This window comes from Herpailurus yagouaroundi, unplaced genomic scaffold (assembly GCF_014898765.1).
Source record: "Herpailurus yagouaroundi ecotype Mexico unplaced genomic scaffold, PumYag 219, whole genome shotgun sequence".
NCBI lineage: Eukaryota > Metazoa > Chordata > Mammalia > Carnivora > Felidae > Herpailurus > Herpailurus yagouaroundi.
Genome location: NW_024412450.1, coordinates 870,050 through 887,963, shown reverse-complemented (window position 1 = coordinate 887,963; position 17,914 = coordinate 870,050). Strand labels below are relative to the sequence as shown.

The window sequence follows — 17,914 nt, the reverse complement described above, 5'->3', positions numbered from 1 at the left end:
GGGGTCCCGGCCCGGGAGGCGCCGCCCGGAAGCGGGAGTGGGGCCGCGCCATGGCCTCCGGGAGCGTGGCCGAGTGCCTGCAGCAGGAGACCAGCTGCCCCGTGTGCCTGCAGTACTTCGCCGAGCCCATGATGCTCGACTGCGGCCACAACATCTGCTGCGCGTGCCTCACCCGCTGCTGGGGCGCGGCGGAGACCGACGTGTCGTGCCCGCAGTGCCGGGAGACCTTCCCGCAGCGCCACATGCGGCCCAACCGGCACCTGGCCAACGTGACCCAGCTGGTGAAGCAGCTGCGCACCGAGCGGCCGTCGGGGCCCGGCGGCGAGATGGGCGCGTGCGAGAAGCACCGCGAGCCGCTCAAGCTGTACTGCGAGGAGGACCAGATGCCCATCTGCGTGGTGTGCGACCGCTCCCGCGAGCACCGCGGCCACAGCGTGCTGCCGCTCGAGGAGGCGGTGGAGGGCTTCAAGGTGAGGGCCGCGCGGCGCGCGGACAAAGGCGGCCGGGGGGCGGGGGCGGGGGGGGCTCCCTCCTCCCCGCCTAGAAAATGGCTGAGCCGGACGCGGGCGCCGCAGCCGTCATTTCCTCCGCGGAGCCCCGGAGCCCGCGTGCGGGGGAAGCCGGGGGTCTCCCCGTCCCCCCCCCCCCCCCCCCCCCCCCCCCCGGGAGCCCCCCCCCCCCCCCCCCGGACCGAGCGCGGGATGCGCGTCAGACCGCGCGCTCCGCACACGGATCGCTCGCGCGGAGCACACGCGCACGGTGACCGGCAGGTGCTCGCGTCCCGCAGGTGCGCGTGCCTCCGTCTGCGCGCGTTTCCCCGGCCCTGGCCTGGGCTCCGGCCTGTTCTGGAAGCTCACGGAAGGCAGCGGGGTCCTTTCCTGCTGGAGGCAGTTAAGAGCCCCGAGGCTCCGGAGTTAGCAGCTACTATGAAGGTTGAACGAAACAGCACGAGTGCGTGGCCCTTGTGAAGCGTCGAGCCAGCACGCTGGCACAGCCAAACAGCCACATGGAAACAGAGTGTCGAGTGTGACAGTCGTCAGGCTATGTGTGGGGAACGCATGTGCTGTTGTCCGTGTGCTTGAGGGCTGCGGGAAAGGCACACGAGCAACGGCCTGTGTGTGTAGGTGAAAGTGACTACATTCATGCATAATTAGTCACGTAGCCTTTACGGTGCTTTCAGGTACATTATTTTAGGCTGGCGATAACCTTCGAGGAGGCCGCGAAGGTAGTGGTCAGGGCATTTTCTCAGTGTGCGCCTCTGAAGAGCCCCCGCTTACCCCTAAGCCTCCACTCACCTTTTCGCTGAAGGATGCCTTCCTGGGATAGGCAGGCCCCCCGCAGGTTTAAGACACACACACTGACTGCCAAAGAGAGGAGTGACCCCCTGTGCCCTGGGATTGGCAGTACGGTCCGAGGACAGGCTCTAACCAGGGAATGTGGTCTCGCGTGGGTAATAGGCACAATGGCCGTGCTGAGGTCTGCCTAATTTCCAACTGTGCAACTTTTTGCTTTTGCCAGGAGCAAATCCAGAACCAGCTGGACCATCTGAAAAGAGTGAAAGACTTGAAGAAGAGGCGTCGGGCACAGGGGGAGCAGGCCCGAGCTGAACTCTTGGTAAGGGAACTTGGAATTCACTGTGAATGTCGCCACTGCTGTTCACTCTGTCTCGAGTGAGGCTGGTACTTCCCTTAACGTACCCAGTCAAGTCGTCCAGAACTTCTAGATGCAGATGAAACAACCCCACATGGCAGTTGGGGACTCACCTGGAGAACCGAGGGGTTCCCACATTTGGGAAGAGCTGAGGTTGGGACCCCTGGAGATCTGACCTGTCAAAAGTATAACCTGTTAGTTTTGTGTACATGGGGTTGATCCTTGACAACACTGATACACGTGAAATTCTTGGCCATGGTTAGCTTCCTTTGGTGCCATTCTGCTGACAGTGGCTTATGAAGTGGCCTCAGCAACTGACTGATGTCCTAATTTGTGATCGAGGTGTGTGTGTGTGTGTGTGTGTGTGTGTGTGTGTGTGTGTATTTTTTAACAGCCAAAACAAAATAAACTAAAAGTACAGACTTTTTTTTTTTTTTTTTAATATTTACTTATTTTTGAGACAGAGCACAAGCAGGGGAGGGTCACAGGGAGAGTGAGACACGGAATCAGAAGCAGGCTCCAGGCCCCAAGCTGTCAGAGCCCATTGTGGGCTCGGGGCTCGAACTCAACAAACGGTGAGATCATGACCTGAGCTGAAGTTGCTTAACCGACGGAGCAAACCAGGTGCCCCCATAGACTTTCATGATATATACTTCTATATCCACCATATAGGTGCTTGAGTAATTTTTTAAAATAGTAAATAAAATACTAGAAATTCCCTTGGGGTGCCTGGGTGGCTCCGTCGGTTAAGCGTCCGACTTTGGCTCAGGTCGTGATCTCGCAGTGTGTCGGTTTGAGCCCTGTGTCGGGCTCCGTGCCGACAGCTTGGAGCCTGGAGCCTGCTTCAGATTGTGTCTCCCTCTCTTTGCCCGTCCCTGCTCACGCTGTGTCTCTCTTTCAAAAATACATAAAACAATTAAAAAACATTTTTTTTAAGAAATTCCCTAGAGGTGCTTACATCTGAAAGGCAAGTCTTAGACTAGTAGAGTCTGGCACCATCTTGTGAAATTTTGTCAGTCCTGGACAGGGAACTTCTCAGGATGCCTTCAGACACCGCCGTTTCCTCTGCCCACACGATCCTCTGAGACCTCAGCTCCCCTTGCTTGAAAATAGTTCTGACGGATGGAGAGTGTCCTAGTGAGCCTGAGTGGACTCAAGCACCATGCACAGCCATTGTATCCCCTGGGGGACGGTTGTCAGAGGGGAGGAAGACCCATCTCTGAGAACCAGGACTCTTGCACATGCTTCTTGGCCCTGACACTAGCCAGTTGGGTAGATGGAGAGAGTGATACACCCTCCCTGGACCGGTCTGCTCCTCTGTGAAATGGGCAGGCTGGCCTCGTGGTTTTTTCAGCAAGGCTGGTACTGCTCTCTCCTTCCCTCCAGTGCTGTGTAGTTTGGTTGTCACTTGAGGAACCGAGTGACTGGGGAGGGGAGGGCAGAGATCCTGAATGTCCTGCAACGGGACAACAGGGTCATGCCAGGCAAACTTGTCCCCCCACCAGAGTGCCAGTAACAACCCCTTTGAGAAGCACTGAGTCAGTTGCTCTTTAAGGTCTCTTTCAGCTTTAATTTCCCATTTCTAAGATTACATTGTATCCTCTATATCTTTAAAAAAACTCAGTGTAGCTGAGGAGAGGTGTGACCTTGTGGGAAGGATTTAAAACAAGTGTGTGAGCATCACTGTCCCACAGTGAGTGCTTAGGAAGGGCGGTTAGTCAGATGCTTCACGAAGGGATATCCTCAGGAGTCTGGCTTAGAAAGCTTCTGTAAAGGTCCAGATACTAAGTATTTTTGGCTCTGTGGGCCGCATCATCTCTGTCACAACTGCTCAACTCTTGTAACTTGATGACAGCTAAGTACAATATGTGAAAGATGGGTGTGGTTGTGTCCCAATAAAACTCTATTCCACAGGAGTAAACAAAGGGAGTTGAGCACAGAGCTTTAAGGGAGGCCTGTCATTGGGAGGTGGGGTAGAGAAGGGAGGGCGGACTGGCTTTGGCAAACAGGTCTGCACCAGGAGGGAACACACCCAGAGCCAGGGAGGGGGTAGTTGATGAACACCCCTGAAGGACAGAAAGAAGGTACGGGTGACATGGGAAGGGCCTCAGTGACGTGGCCAGGGTCATGATGCAAGGAATACGTGTTCCAGTCCGTCCCCCGTACCTGACCCGTCACTTCCTGGCAGTCTTTCATGCCTCCCAGCCCCCTGCCAGGCAGGTATGTTCTCCTCTCTTACCTTCTGTGGCTTCTCTGTCACTGTGTGTGCTCCTCGAGAACACTGGGATGGGATGATGAGGTGGGGGGGGCGGGGGGGGGGGGCCTGACAGTCCAGGACAAACACAAAGGGCGCTAGAAGAGAGCCTTCCCTCTCCTCAGTGCCCCTGCCTGTCCCCTGCGCAGAGCCTGACCCAGATGGAGAGGGAGAAGATTGTCTGGGAGTTTGAGCAGCTCTATCACTCCTTGAAGGAGCATGAGTACCGCCTCCTGGCCCGTCTGGAGGAGCTGGACCTGGCCATCTACAACAGCATCAATGGCGCCATCACCCAGTTCTCCTGCAACATCTCCCACTTGAGTGGCCTGATTGCCCAGCTGGAGGAGAAGCAGCAGCAGCCCACCAGGGAGCTACTGCAGGTAAGCGTCAGCGCACCTGTCCACACGGCCCGCAGGGAGCTCAGTGGGTAAGGGTCCTGCGTGGGCAAGTGCTGTGATCACAGGCAAGGTTCTTGGCTTCTCTGGGCCTCAGTGACCCGATCTCCTGGTGTAAGGAGGGTTGGGCCCACATGCCATGTAAAGACCACCTCCATGCAGTATCTCGTCATTTTAACATGCACACACGTGTGAGCACAGCCAGCAAACGGTCAGCACTGGATCCGGGGTCATGGGCCCAAGCCGCCCTGGGAGTCAAGCCTGGGGTAGGGCCTGTGATACGGCTGGGTGGCCCCCCAACCCAGCCAGACCAGGACAGAGCTGGTGTTCACTCCGAGCGTGTGGATAGTCTGCTCTGGGTCAGGCACTGGTCCAGGCACGGGGTGAATGGTGCAGGGGCTCTCCTGAAATTCATCTCGTGTGGAGGTCGGACGACAAAGGAGTGAACAGCGATAGAAGAGATGTTGATAAATGCCGTTAAAAGGGAGATGATGGCCCAGGTCACGGGTCAGCAAAGTGCTCCCCTCCTGTTTTTCTGTGGCCTGCGGGCCCAGTGTGGTTTTTACACTTGTAAGTGATTGGAAACCATCAGAATTTTATTTTGTGGAACGTGAAATTATCTCAAGTTCTACCTCCGTCGTGTGCGTGCTGTTGGCACGAAGCCACACAGTGCATCGTTGCTTTTCCACTGTCAGAGCAGAGGGCGCACCTGTGAGACCCACACGGCTCGCAAAAGCAGAACAACGTGCTGTGTGGCCTTTGAGAGCTAGTGTCTGACTCCTGCTTTAGGATAAGAAGGCCTAGCCTTGAACCTTAATGAGCACCGGTATTTCATTGCCAGGGAGCCAAGGAGGACTTTGCACAGGGAACACGTGGCCAGCGTGTGTGGCAGAACGTGACCGGGAGGAGGGAGGAGGACAGCAGGGTCCCACGCAGTCGGGGGCTGACATCCACTTGGTTTAAAGCCGTGGGCACCACAGATGCTCCTCTGCAGGAACACTGGACAGTGTGGGGCAGGACCCACGTTGGGGACAGTGGTCACTGGCCGGGTGCGTATGTCGAGGAGTAAGACCACGAGGAGAGGCAAGAAAGTACTCGGAGGTGGGGTGGGGCTGTGGGGCTTTGCGGGGAGGGGATGCTTAAAGAAACGAGGTAAACGAGCCGAGTCCGCTGTAAGGATGCGGGTCGGGAACATCATCGAGGCTGTAAGTCACTGCTGTCTGCCTGAGAGGGAGGGCAGAAGCGAAGGAGGACCGACGTGTGCATCGGAGTTAGTTCAGGAAGATCTTTGGGGGGACAGGAGGGTGAGGGGAGGCTGGGCAGGCGACCCTGGTGTCTCTTGTTCTCTTGACTTTGGAAAGCAGGATCCCCTATTGTTACCGAGCAGGAGTTGGGGAAAATGTGGGCTTTGGAGAATGGGGGGAAGGTTTTAAATAATTGTTTCAGAGTCTGGGAAGACCAGGTGCTTTGTGAGACGTGGGAGGGTTACTCGGTCAGGGAACGTCAGTTTATACTGGGGCCAGTCTGCCCTGTCGCGTGACATTCTCTGAGACCACGACTGCTGGGATACAGGCCCAGGGGAAGCTGGAATTTGCGTGTATCCAGGATTAGGGCTTTATTAGGTGGAGTGGAGAGGTTTTTTTCGTTTTATTGGGAGAAAATTTACATAAGTTCATCATTTCAACCATTTCTTTTTTTTTTTAGTTTTTTTAATTTTTAATGTGTATTTATTTTTGAGAGAGCGACAGAGTTTGAGTGGAGGACAGGCAGAGAGAGAGAAACACAGAATCTGAAGCAGGGTCCAGGCTCTGAGCTGTCAGCACAGAGCCCGACACAGGGCTCGAACCCACGGACCGTGAGATCATGATCTGAGCTTAACAGAGTCACCCAGGTGCCCCCATTTCAACCACTTCCGAGTGTAGGACTCATGGGGGCACCTGGGTGGCTCAGTCGGTCAAGGATCTGACTCTTGGTTTCAGCTCAGATCATGATCTCAGGGTCATAGGATCAAGCCCTGTATCAGGCTGAGTGTGGAGCCTGCTTGGGATATTCTCTCTCTCTCTCTCCCTCTCTCCCCTCCTCCTCCTCCTCCACTGCTTGCACTCACTCTCAAAAAAAAAAAGTGTACACTCAGCAGTATTTAGTAAACTCACAGTGTTGTTCGATCATCACAACTCTGTAGTTCGGGAAGGCTTTCATCATCTCAGAAGGAAACCTTGCATCCATCTGTTGAACAGTCACTCGGTTCTACTCACTGGCGACCGTGTCTCACGGGTTTGCCTGTTAGAGTCCGGCACCTGGAGGCCTTTTGTCTGACTCCTTTCACTTGCAAACCTTATTCTCGGTTCAGCTGTGTCAGTGCTGCATTTGCTTTCGCGGCTGGGTAACGTCCCACTGTGTGGACGCGCAGCATGTCATGTTTCCTCGTGTGGTATTCCACTCGTGAGTTGGCGGACGTTTGGCGATTGTGAATGGCGCTCAGAACGGCAGCGCCTGACTCGCTTCCCGCCTGGTTGCATCATGTGATCAGGGGCCACGTTCCGGTCTGAGGGGATGTGCTGCCAAAGCGAGCGCTCGGCGTTTTAAAAATTATCATTACTTCTTAAGGCGGATGATACTTGCGAGGACGTTTTTGAAAGGATGGATCTGTTGAAAAGGGCCGTGGACGTGGAGGAGGGAGAGGGTCTTGATCACGACCAGAGTGGCTGCGGTGGACAGCATGGGAAAAGTGGGCTGAATCTTACTTCACAGGGAACTGTTAGAAGCATTCCCCGTGAGGTCAGGGACAGGACAAGATGCCCGCTGTTGCCTGCCTCTACTTAACATTGTATTGGAGGCTTTTGTTTGTTTCCCCACAATTTTTAAAATGTTTTGTTTATTTATTTTGTTAACTTTTTTTATGTTTATTTTTGAGAGAGAGAGAGAGAGAGAGAGAGAGAGACAGAGTGTGAGTAGAGGAGGGCCAGAGAGGGAGACACAGAATCCGAAGCAGGCTCCAGGCTCCAAGCCGTCAGCAGAGCCCGACGCGGGGCTCGAACTCACAAACCGCGAGGTCATGACCTGAGCTGAAGTTGGACGCCCCACCGACTGAGCCACCCAGGCGCCCCTAAAATGTTTTATTTTAATGTTCATTTATTTTTGATAGAGACAGCACAAGCGGGGGAGGGGCAGAGAGAGAGAAGGAGACACAGAATCCAACAGTCTCCAGGCTCTCAGCTGTCAGCACAGAGCCTGATGCAGGGCTCAAACTCCCAAACTGTGAGAACATGACCTGAACGGAAACCAAGAATCGGATGCTTAACCGACAGAGACAGCCAGGTGCTCCCAGAGTAGCAAAATTTTCCTAATTCAATATGCTGTTAGCAAAGATGTGGGAGAGAGAACTCCTATGCTGGTGGGAAGACCAAGTGTTTGGCAGTATTTAACAAAGTATGTGTGCAATTAGACCTGTACCAAGGGTCCTTGCAGGAATTTACCTAAGTATGAAAATAGGTACAAAAATGCATACACACAAAGTTACATGATGTAACATTGTAATAGCAAAGTACTGGGAAAAACCCACCTTCCAGACTGAGATTGGTTGAATCAATTCTGCATGTGTACACGCGATGGGATAGTAGGCAGCTGTACGGAAGAGGAAGGAAGATACCCATGAGGCACATGCACTGATGCAGTGTGTCCAGGAATGTGTTCAGTGAAAAAGCACAAAATGCAGCATATGCTACTTTCTGTGGCAGAAAAAAGATAATTGAAAATCATGTATCTGCTTATTTTTGCAGAGGAAACCATGGAAGGATAAACCAGGTGGGGGAAATGGATGGAAAGGGATAGGGTAAAAAGTGACAGAGACTCTGGCCAAGTCTGAGTTTTTAGCACCAAAGTAAATAAGAACAGTGATGGATCATAGCCTATTAAAGTAAGAATATATGAGTCCATACTAATAATAAATAGGAGGAAACTACTCTTTCCAGGAGAATGTCGATTAAGTGATATGGGAGGAATTTGGGTGCGCCTGGGTGGCTCAGTTGGTTGAGTGTCCGACTTCATCTCAGGTCATGATCTCAGGTTTGTGAGTTTGGGCCCCGCGTCCCGCTCGCTGCTGTCAGCACAGAGCCCACTTCAGATCCTCTGTTTCTCTCTCTCTCTACTCCTCCCCCACCCGCACTCTTTCTCTCAAAAATAAACAAACATGTAAAAAATAAAATGAACTTTGGAGCTAGAAAAGGACCAGTTAACAACCATCACGGGAGTTAATTCAGACAGTCGTTATCAGTGGATGTTAAATCTAAGGGAGGAAGTTTGAGAAAGATGGGAATAGTAACACAATTTCAAAGTGTCACTTTCACGTTGCTTGCTAGTTACAAGAGGAAACACAGTACCTAGCCAGTGATCAAAATATCGCCAGTAAGGGGCCAGGGAGTATCATGCGTCTTTAGGAGGATGCACCATACACTCCTCAAGGGGATACAGCCTGGATTTAATCATGAGGGGAGTGTCTGAAAGACTACAAAGGACGGGCAACATTCTGGCGTAACAACCAGGGTCAGTGTCGTGAAAGCAATGCTGGGGAGCCACTCCAGATGGAAGGTAGTGTCAGGATAGCCGAATGCGGCGAATGGTCCTGGGTTACTAGGGGGAGGGGACTAGCTGTGAGGAACTTTGTTAAGATGAACAGTTGGGGCGCCTGGGTGGCTCTGACTTCGGCTCAGGTCATGATCTCCTGGTTCCTGGGTTCGAACCCTGCGTCGGGCTCTGTGCTGACAGCTCGGAGCCTGGAGCTGCTTCGGATTCTGTGCCTCCCTCTCTCTCTCTGCCCCTCCCCACTTGCACTTTCTCTCTCAAAATAAATCAATAAACTTAAAAAAAGATGATTAGGGGGTGCCTGGGTGGTTCAGTTGGTTAAGTGTCTGCCTTAGGCTCAGGTCATGATCTCACGGTTCGTGGGTTCAAGCCCCGCGTTGGGCTCTGTGCTACCAGCATGGAGCCTGGAGCCTGCTTCAGATTCTGTGTCTCCCTCTCTCTCTGCCCCTCCCCGGCTCATTCTCTCTCTCTCTCTCTCAAAAATAAATAATAAAGATTTAAAAAAAAAAAAGATGATTGGTTAAAGAAGAATATGGACTGTGGGTTAGATAATTGTTGCATCCATGTTCATTTTCTTGGGCTTGATTACTGCGATTGTGTAAGAAAATATGCTTGTCCTTAGGAAGTACACACAGAAGTATGAAGGGGTAAAGGATATAATGTAAAGAGGGATCTCAAATGGTTCTGAACATAAATGTGTTCATAGTGATTTGGTGACAAGTGTACACGAGCTATGTACTAGCAGTTTTTCTGTGTATTTGAAATTATGTCACGATAAAAAGTCGAAGCAAGTTGGACAAGTGAACAGTTGGGGTGCATGGGGGGGGTACTTGACTTGGGAAATTTGATCAAGATGTCCTTGGCCGGTGGGGCGGGAGCCGGACACAGGAAATGCTGGGACAGCAAATCGTGTGCCTCCTGGTTTCCTTGGCCCGATTTTTAGCCTCTTGACTGGGTTGTGTCCACGTCTCCCTGGCTTCTCACAGAAGGGCCAGCCCATGGTTGGGTTTTCAACAGACATCCCTGAAAGAAAAGCGAAGTTACAACTTCTCACAGTTACCCTTCTCCTTTCTCTCGTAGGACATCGGGGACACGTTGAGCAGGTACAGTGTTCTCTCCCCCCAGTGTCCAGTCGAGTGCAGGATGGCGTGTCCCTCGCACTCCTAAGTCCCGAAAGGAGCCCAGAGCCTCGGAAGGATATCTTCCCCAAGTGACATGTCCTGCCCGTCTCTGGACTGAGTCACTGTGTGCAGAGAGCCACATGGACCATGGATCTTCTCAGTAAAACTCAGGAATTACTGACAAATTGTGAGGGTGAAGGATGGAATTGTGCTTGCGGTTTGTGAGGACACGTCTGGGGACCTAGTGAAGGCTCCCAGGGACCCAGTCACTTCTTACGGGTTGCAGAGTCCTGTCCCCGCCACCCCTCCTGGTTCCATAATGGGGAGAAGGGAGTGGCTCAGGGTTACATAATTACTGCCCCGTTCCGGGGATCCCGGCCTTGTCCTCATTACCACTGGGCTGTGTCCCCAATGGGGAGTGAGGGAGAGCTCCCTGGATGCCGGGCCAGGAACGAGCAGGGGCACCCCCGTGTGGGCAGGTGTTTGCAGGGCAGACAGTGAGGGCCAGTGGGCTGGGCCTCGGGGACACGCTGTTTGGTGCAGGGGCAGAGACTGACTTTGAAGGAGCCGGACGCTGAAGCTGCTTGACATGCTGAACGGTGAAAACCTCTGGGGGGCTGCAGCTGGGCCGTGAGGGAGCACTCCCCAGGGACCCTAAGGGAGCACTTCAGAGCTGCATGAGGGAGCACTCGGGAGCTGTGAGGGAGCACTCGAGGGGCCCTGAGGGAGCACCCCAAGAGCTGGGGCAGGGCCTCGTGCGTCCGTGGAGTGACTTGGCTGGGAGGCCATGTGGATAGAATTATGTTGGTAAAATTGCGGGTTTTGAGGAGACGGATTAGAACGCGTCCAGTCCCAGCCACGTGGCCCCGGTGATTACGGCCCTTACTTGTTGCTTGTGCTGTTTGGTGCCACAGTCTATCCTGGCCCAACCTAGGGAGAGCAGGTCCTTCAGAGCCCAGCACCTCGTGACGTTCGTGTTTGGGTTTGGCCATGGGAAGTAGGGAACCCAATATCTCATTGGCTTAGGGCTTAAACATGATACAACGTGTGTCGCCGTGTAAGAGACGTGCAGGTAGGTGGCCCGGGGCTCGTCTGCTGGTTTCCTTGCCTTCGCTCTTCTGCGGTGCCCGAGTTGTGGTCCTGGATCTTACAGTCTAAGGTGGTTGCTGGAGCGCTAGCCAACCACACTCCTCTTAAAGCAGGCTTCTCAATGGGCACAAGACCCTTCTTCCGTCTCGTTGGTCAGAACTCAGCCACAAGGTCACATCTAGACCGGGCAGCCAGGAACCCAGGAAAGCTCGGAAGATGGGAGAAGGGGTATCCGGGAGGCCGTTGGCAATCGGTTTTCACCATAGACCCACCCCCCCACAACCCCCCAAGCAGGGAGCAGAGTGGGCACCTCTCTGAAGATGTTCTCCCCGTGTTTGGGAACCTGAGGGCACTGGGTCATTGTCCACCGTGAAGCTCAGGTCTTGGATGGAATCTGGTGCTTTTTGGCAAGTCAGCCTTACGTTCAGTTCAGGTGAACCTTCCTGAGGACAGGCCATTTGAAAATCCCTGAGCTACGTGCTGTGGGGGGTTTGGAATGAGCAAGATGTTTCTTCTGCTGTTGTCGAGAGGATCACAGTCTAGGAGGGGAGCAGGGAAAGAGTTGTGGTGGCTGCTTTTAAAGACCGTTTGCCAATGTAACCCAGGCTTTGTCTGGGATCCTGAAGTTGTGGGGTTGGGGGACGTATTTACTCATTGTTTTGTTTTGTTTTTTTAACTTAGAGCTGAAAGAATCCGGATCCCTGAACCTTGGATCACACCTCCAGATCTGCAAGAGAAAATCCACATTTTTGCACAAAAATGTCTGTTCTTGACAGAGAGTCTGAAGCAGTTCACAGGTAATGCAAGCAGAGAGATCCACTGGGGGAAATGGATTCATGCTCTGAACATCTGCATATTGCCTGAGGGGAAGATCGATATTCCAGCCAGCTGTGGGATGCAAACTGAATGTCTCCTTTTCTCCCCTTAGAAAAAATGCAGTCGGATATGGAGAAAATCCAAGGTAAATATGTACATTTACTGGGCTTTTGATGTTGAAGTTTCCTGGGAAGATGAACAACTACTTAAAAAAATTTTTGTTTTAATGTTTGTTTATTTTTGAGAGAATGAGAGACAGAGCACGAGCAGGGGTGGGCAGAGAGAGAGGGAGACACAGAATCCGAAGCAGGCTCCAGTTTCTGACCTGTCAGCACAGAGCCCCACACGGGGCTTGAACTCACAGACCAGAGATCATGACCTGAGCCCAAGTCGGATGCTTAACCGACTGAGCCACCCAGGTGTCCCATTTAATAATTTTTTTTTTTTTAATTTGAGAAAAAGAATGAACAGAAACTATGCCAGTTGTACTTGATGTGAGCCGGTATTTAACATTATAACTTCTGCCCGTAGGCACTGGTGCTGACCAGGACGGCGGGTCACGCGGCACCTGCAGGGCAATGGCGGGAACAGGGTTTCGGGAATCAGGCCACTCAGGGCCCAGCTCTGGCGCTTAGGAAGGATTCCACACTGTAGTTTCCTTATCTGTAACGTGAGGAAAGTAGTTCTCACCTCACAAGGCTGTAGATCTAAGTTAGTTACCATTTCTTTTTTTTTTTTTAATTTTTTTTCAACGTTTATTTATTTTTGGGACAGAGAGAGACAGAGCATGAACGGGGGAGGGGCAGAGAGACAGAGAGAGAGGGAGACACAGAATCGGAAACAGGCTCCAGGCTCTGAGCCATCAGCCCAGAGCCCGACGCGGGGCTCGAACTCCCGGACCGCGAGATCGTGACCTGGCTGAAGTCGGACGCTCAACCGACTGCGCCACCCAGGCGCCCCAGTTAGTTACCATTTCTAAAGCCTTTAGAATGGGGCCTGACACATGATAAATCCTGTATTTTTGTTTATTAGATAAAGTGTTTTAGGTATTTAAGAGAAGCCCCTTTAAATGTAACATTTTCTGGTCACGAGCCACATTCAGTTAGGAGTTGAGTTTATCCTAAATGCTAAAGTTCCTAGGTGGTCTTGTGGGATCCGAAACCCTTATATGGAAGTGAACCCTTTTCTTGTTTATTACAGCTTACAGATCCCCATAATCTCTGGTGGTTTCCTGTATGACGTGTGCTAAGACCTTGTTTGCATTTTATCTTTTCAGATACACACTCTTGGCATCTTAGCAACACTTAGGTAGGGGACACACAATGTCTTCCACAAGCAGACAGATAGGGAGAAACTCTACCAGAGACTGGATGATCCCAGAAGTGGTCAGTTCAGTGGTCAGTGCAGACCTGACCTTCCTTGCTGTGGCTCTCCTGCCACTTAAAAGGCTCGTGAGAGCTCATCTGTGAACATGCTTTGTTCACTGGGAAGTGCCTTTCAAGTGAGTGGTCCTGTTTTCCCAGCATGGTAGCGGCTGTCACGCAGCCCCTAGAGCAGAGGCGGCTTGTGGAAGCCAAGAATTGTGTACTGTGTGAACATGGAACCGAGTTTCCCCCTGCAGAGCCAGCTGGCCCACTTTGGGGTGGGGTCCTTGATCTTGGCTCAGTTTGGCCCCATTTGCTACCAGCCTCAGGCACATGGTTATCCTTCACACCCACAGTTCTCAGCCCCCCTTCCCCTCGGATTCTTGCTTGAACGATGGAGTCACGTGCCCTGTAGAGAACTCTGTACATGATGGCAGCAGGGATTCTGGGCTGTGTAATGAGGCCACGGCTTCATGGTGACGGTGACCGGAGCCCCTTCTGTTAGGCATTTCTTGGAAATACTCACATGACGTCCATAACTTCTTCTCTCTTGTTCTTTCAGAATTGAGAGAGGCTCAGTTATACTCAGGTAGGTGATGGAGACAAAACTGTATGGAAACAGGAGTAAAAACCCTAAAGCCCAAACTACTGTCGTGAGTGATTTGAGAAATTGCCTCAATTTGGGCTCTTCGGGTTATGTGTGTAAAAGTGATAAACACAACCAGATAAAAACCATTGTCTCTATGTGTTTGCAACGTGTTTGCTTCCTAAAATGCCCCAAAGCTGAAGCCAGTGGAGGAAGTGGAGGCCAGGAGCTTGAGGAGAAGCCTCTCCCCCTTCCCACCGTGCCCTGTGGCTCTGCGACCCAGCCTCAGGACCGCCGTGGGCTTCCACTTAGTGAGCTCGGCTTTTGTTCTCAGCTGGGGGTCCAGGAATGTCGGGTCCTCCCATCTCTGGGCGGGAACTGAACGAAGCCCCCTCCCCATGACCATCACTGTCACCCAAGGGTCAGGGGACTGGGTCCCAAGGACCCAGAGGCACTACATCATGGGTGTGTGCTGTCTGCAGTCATGTGCACCCCACCCCCTCAGGAACACAGGTGCTCTGAGCACAGCAGGTCTACGTTCGTTGGTGTTGGCCACTGTGATCCGTATTCCACTGTTTCAGCAGGTGCTAAGCGCATGCCTCGCGTGTGTCCTGCCCTGTCTGACACTGAGCAGGGTGCCGTAGAGGGAACAAAGGAGCAGGAGACACTGTTCTGCCCTGGAGTTTAGTGTCTGCTGGGAGGTTCAAGGCACACCCACGGCGTGGCAGACAGATGACTGTGCACAGATTGTTGAACCACGAACCCAGTGTGGGCCCAGGTCACCTCCCCGGTGCCCATCATGAAGCTTTCATGGGAGTCCTTCAGCCTGCCTGGGCTGTGGTTTGGGGTTTTCCTCCTGAGCAGGATTTGACAGGCGTGTGGGAGCCCCTGGCAGTTCAAAGCGGGAAGTCCCCACACGTTGGCAAGGTGCACCCAGGGATGTGGCGTGGGTGATAAATCATCGCCCACCACGTGGCGGGCCTAAGGGAGGGAGAGGGTGATGGCACAGCTGGCTAACAACAACTTTGTGATGAAGATGTGGGTCTTGCACTGGACGTTAAAAAGAGATGACTGGGGTTTTTTGCACGGTTGAGTAAGGATACAAAAGAGTGATTTGAAAGGCGGGCGAATTGGTAACAGGATTGCAGTCCCTTATTCACATACCTCGGATCCCAAAAGCTGTCTGGGAGATTCAGCCGATAATGGGTAACGTGGCTTAAGATGTAGGAGAAAGGGAATGGAGGTAAAACGTCGGCACTTTGGACATATCTGGGCTTGGAAAGGTGATGAGCTAATCCAGAGTCATTTTGGGGATGTTGAGTCCAGGATGAATTTGAGGTGAAGGCAGCCTACAGGGGGCGCTCGTCTTCTCCCCTTGGGGAGGTGGGGGAGAGGCCAGGAGCCCTCCAGGCGCTCGGCGGGCCCTTGGCTCACCTGCCCCTCGCCTCCCCTCTGTCTATGCAGTGGACGTGACTCTGGACCCGGACACGGCCTACCCCAGCCTCATCCTCTCCGATAACCTCCGGCAAGTGCGTTACAGCTACCTGCAGCAGGACCTACCTGACAACCCCGAGCGCTTCAATCTGTTCCCCTGTGTCTTGGGCTCTCCGTGCTTCATCGCTGGGAGGCACTACTGGGAGGTGGAGGTGGGAGACAAAGCCAAGTGGACCATCGGCGTCTGTGAAGACTCGGTGTGCAGAAAAGGTGGCGTGACCTCGGCCCCCCAGAATGGATTCTGGGCCGTGTCCTTGTGGTACGGGAAAGAGTACTGGGCTCTCACCTCCCCAATGACTGCCCTCCCCCTACGGACCCCTCTCCAGCGGGTGGGGGTTTTCTTGGACTATGACGCCGGCGAGGTGTCCTTCTACAACGTGACTGAGCGGTGTCACACTTTCACTTTCTCTCATGCTACCTTCTGCGGGCCCGTGCGGCCCTACTTCAGCCTGAGCTACTCGGGGGGGAAGAGTGCGGCCCCACTCATCATCTGCCCCATGAGCGGGATCGATGGGTTTTCTGGCCATGTTGGCGACCATACTCATTCCATGGAGACTTCCCCTTGAGGAGGTGGACTCGGGCCACCGGGGCTGGCGGCCGTGGTCCCACCCCGGGCGGCAGGCAGCTTGCTGCCTCGCCGCTTCTGTCGTCTCAGCCGGACGCCCTTAGGCTCCCCAGGTCCTGCAGCGGGCCGCGGGGTGTCCACGTTCTCCACCCTCTCCCCCTTCCCATGCAAATTGTGAGATGTAATGACACGTGTCAGAGTGCCCAGAAACAAAAACCGGATGTCCACCTCCGTTCAGCCCGTCCTGGAGGGGAGAGAGTGTGGACGGCCCCTGGAGAGCCGCTGGGGACGCTTCACCGGGGCTCTGCCCGGCACCCTCTGTTTTGGCCCCACAAAGCGGTCACGGATATTTGCCGTTTTCTGGGCTGAGGCTCCTTTTTAAGAACCTGGAGAGGAACCACAGGGCCCTGCCAGCGTGGCTCCCTCGATCCCGGGTTCTCCTTGGGGAGTCGTACCTCTACCCCGTCCCCATTCTGCCGTAGTTTTATTAACTCCATTAAAGAGGCCTCTGTGTGTTTTGATTAGTTACAGTTATTTTACAGTAACGGTGGGAAATGGCGCCACCTCTGTTATGAGATAATGTTCTAATCAATGTGCTCTTTGCCTCTGTCTGTTCCGAGGGCTGTGTCTGCTCCCTCCATTCTGACCGGTGCACATCATCCAGGATAATTTCCTGCCAACACTATCCACTGTCCCCAGGTCCCCCTCACACTCCCATTTGTGGACTGACGGTCAGTCATACCCCATCCCTGGAGTGATTCTGAGGCACTATTCCAGGGATTCATTGACTTTTTGCCTCCTTTTCTCCATTTCCTATGGGGAATGACCTTTCTAGTCTGTGTACCATTGAGGGGCAGCTCTATCCCCATAGCCGTCGGGTCACGAGGCTAAACAGATCACTTCAGCAGGCCCCCACGATGGCTCTTCGTCCTCCTTTCCTTTGGGTATATGCCCCTCTGTTTGAAAATAAAGTGACCATGGATGTTGTTTACATTGTTGTTGCTTTCCGGGTCTTGGTAGGATTGGGTTTAGATGTTGGGGCGGGGTTGAAGGGGTTGGCTCGTGGTGAGTTCCCTATGGGTCCGAATCCTGGTCTGGCCAGTGTTTTACTTCCACCTGGATGATAAAACAAGTTTGGGTGCCACGTCCCTGCTTCCTAACGGTGCCGAGAGAGCAGTGTCAGCTGTTCACTGTCTTGTAAGTTCACCAGGAAAGGGTTCTCAAGTCCTTCTCTTTTAAGTTTATTTATTTTGAAAGAGAATGTAAGCAGGGGAGGGGCAGAGAGGAGAGACAATCTCAAGCGGGCTCCGCACTGTCAGTGCAGAGCCCAATGCGGGGCTTGAGTTCACGAACCATGAGATCATGACCCAAGCCAATGCCAAGAGTCGGACGCTTAACTGACTGAGCCACCCAGGTGTCCTTCCCAAGTGCTTTTTATAGCTGGCGGTGGGATAATGCAGCAATGCTTGGCATAGATCAGAGGGCCCAGAACCACCAACCTAAGGCCTTGGGGGGTACAAAGGTCACCACGTACTGAGGAGGAAAGATCTGGCTGAGAGAACAGCTTTGTTCCAGGGATTTGGATCATTTCTGCTTCTGGACACGGCCTCGAGAAGACAAGACCTTATGGTCTGTACTCAGTCCTGTTCCCAGCGTTGTTTGGGAAATCATATAACCAGGGCCTACAGAGAGGGGCTTCGACGAGGGTGTAGGGTATGTATGTGGAGCACCACGAACTAGACAGACCAATGCACAGATAGTTCTTGAATGTTCCTAACACCCCTACAAAGTGGGTACTATTGCCCTTACTGTACAGATGCAGAAACCGAGGCACAGGGTGAATGGCTTACCCCAGACACAGCTGGGAAGCCGTGGAACCGGGACTCCCACTAAGATGGAATGCTCGACCGCACACACCTGATCGCAGCCCTCCGCACATGTGGATTCTGCTTTCCCGCGTGGGAAACAGAGCGTTGAACAGAGGCCTTAATGGCACTGG

General features: G+C 53.2%; 1 protein-coding gene and 1 long non-coding RNA gene across 3 annotated transcripts in view; one reads left to right on the top strand and one right to left on the bottom strand.

The window, feature by feature from the left end:
* Positions 1 to 277, bottom strand: part of LOC121018353 (uncharacterized) — a 4,103-nt gene extending 3,826 nt beyond the window's left edge. For both annotated transcript variants that reach the window (XR_005785159.1, XR_005785158.1), the window contains exon 1: positions 173 to 277. This is a non-coding gene — a long non-coding RNA (uncharacterized LOC121018353). The remainder of the gene's footprint in view (positions 1 to 172) is intronic.
* On the top strand, positions 51 to 16,906 carry TRIM27 (tripartite motif containing 27). Its single transcript, XM_040457067.1, has 8 exons — positions 51 to 470; positions 1,519 to 1,614; positions 4,054 to 4,284; positions 9,961 to 9,983; positions 11,772 to 11,887; positions 12,019 to 12,051; positions 13,833 to 13,859; positions 15,321 to 16,906. Exons 1-8 carry the CDS (start codon positions 51 to 53, stop codon positions 15,914 to 15,916), a joined length of 1,542 nt encoding a protein of 513 aa, XP_040313001.1. The 3' UTR covers positions 15,917 to 16,906.
* Positions 16,907 to 17,914: the final 1,008 nt, after the last annotated feature.

Excerpts from the sequence above, each read along its gene's own strand:
- TRIM27 (XM_040457067.1), top strand. The coding sequence starts at position 51 with ATGGCCTCCGGGAGCGTGGCCGAGTGCCTGCAGCAGGAGACCAGCTGC. Across the intron at positions 1,615-4,053 it reads AGGCCCGAGCTGAACTCTTG|AGCCTGACCCAGATGGAGAG; the intron begins GTAAGGGAACTT and ends TCCCCTGCGCAG. Across the intron at positions 4,285-9,960 it reads CCACCAGGGAGCTACTGCAG|GACATCGGGGACACGTTGAG; the intron begins GTAAGCGTCAGC and ends TTTCTCTCGTAG.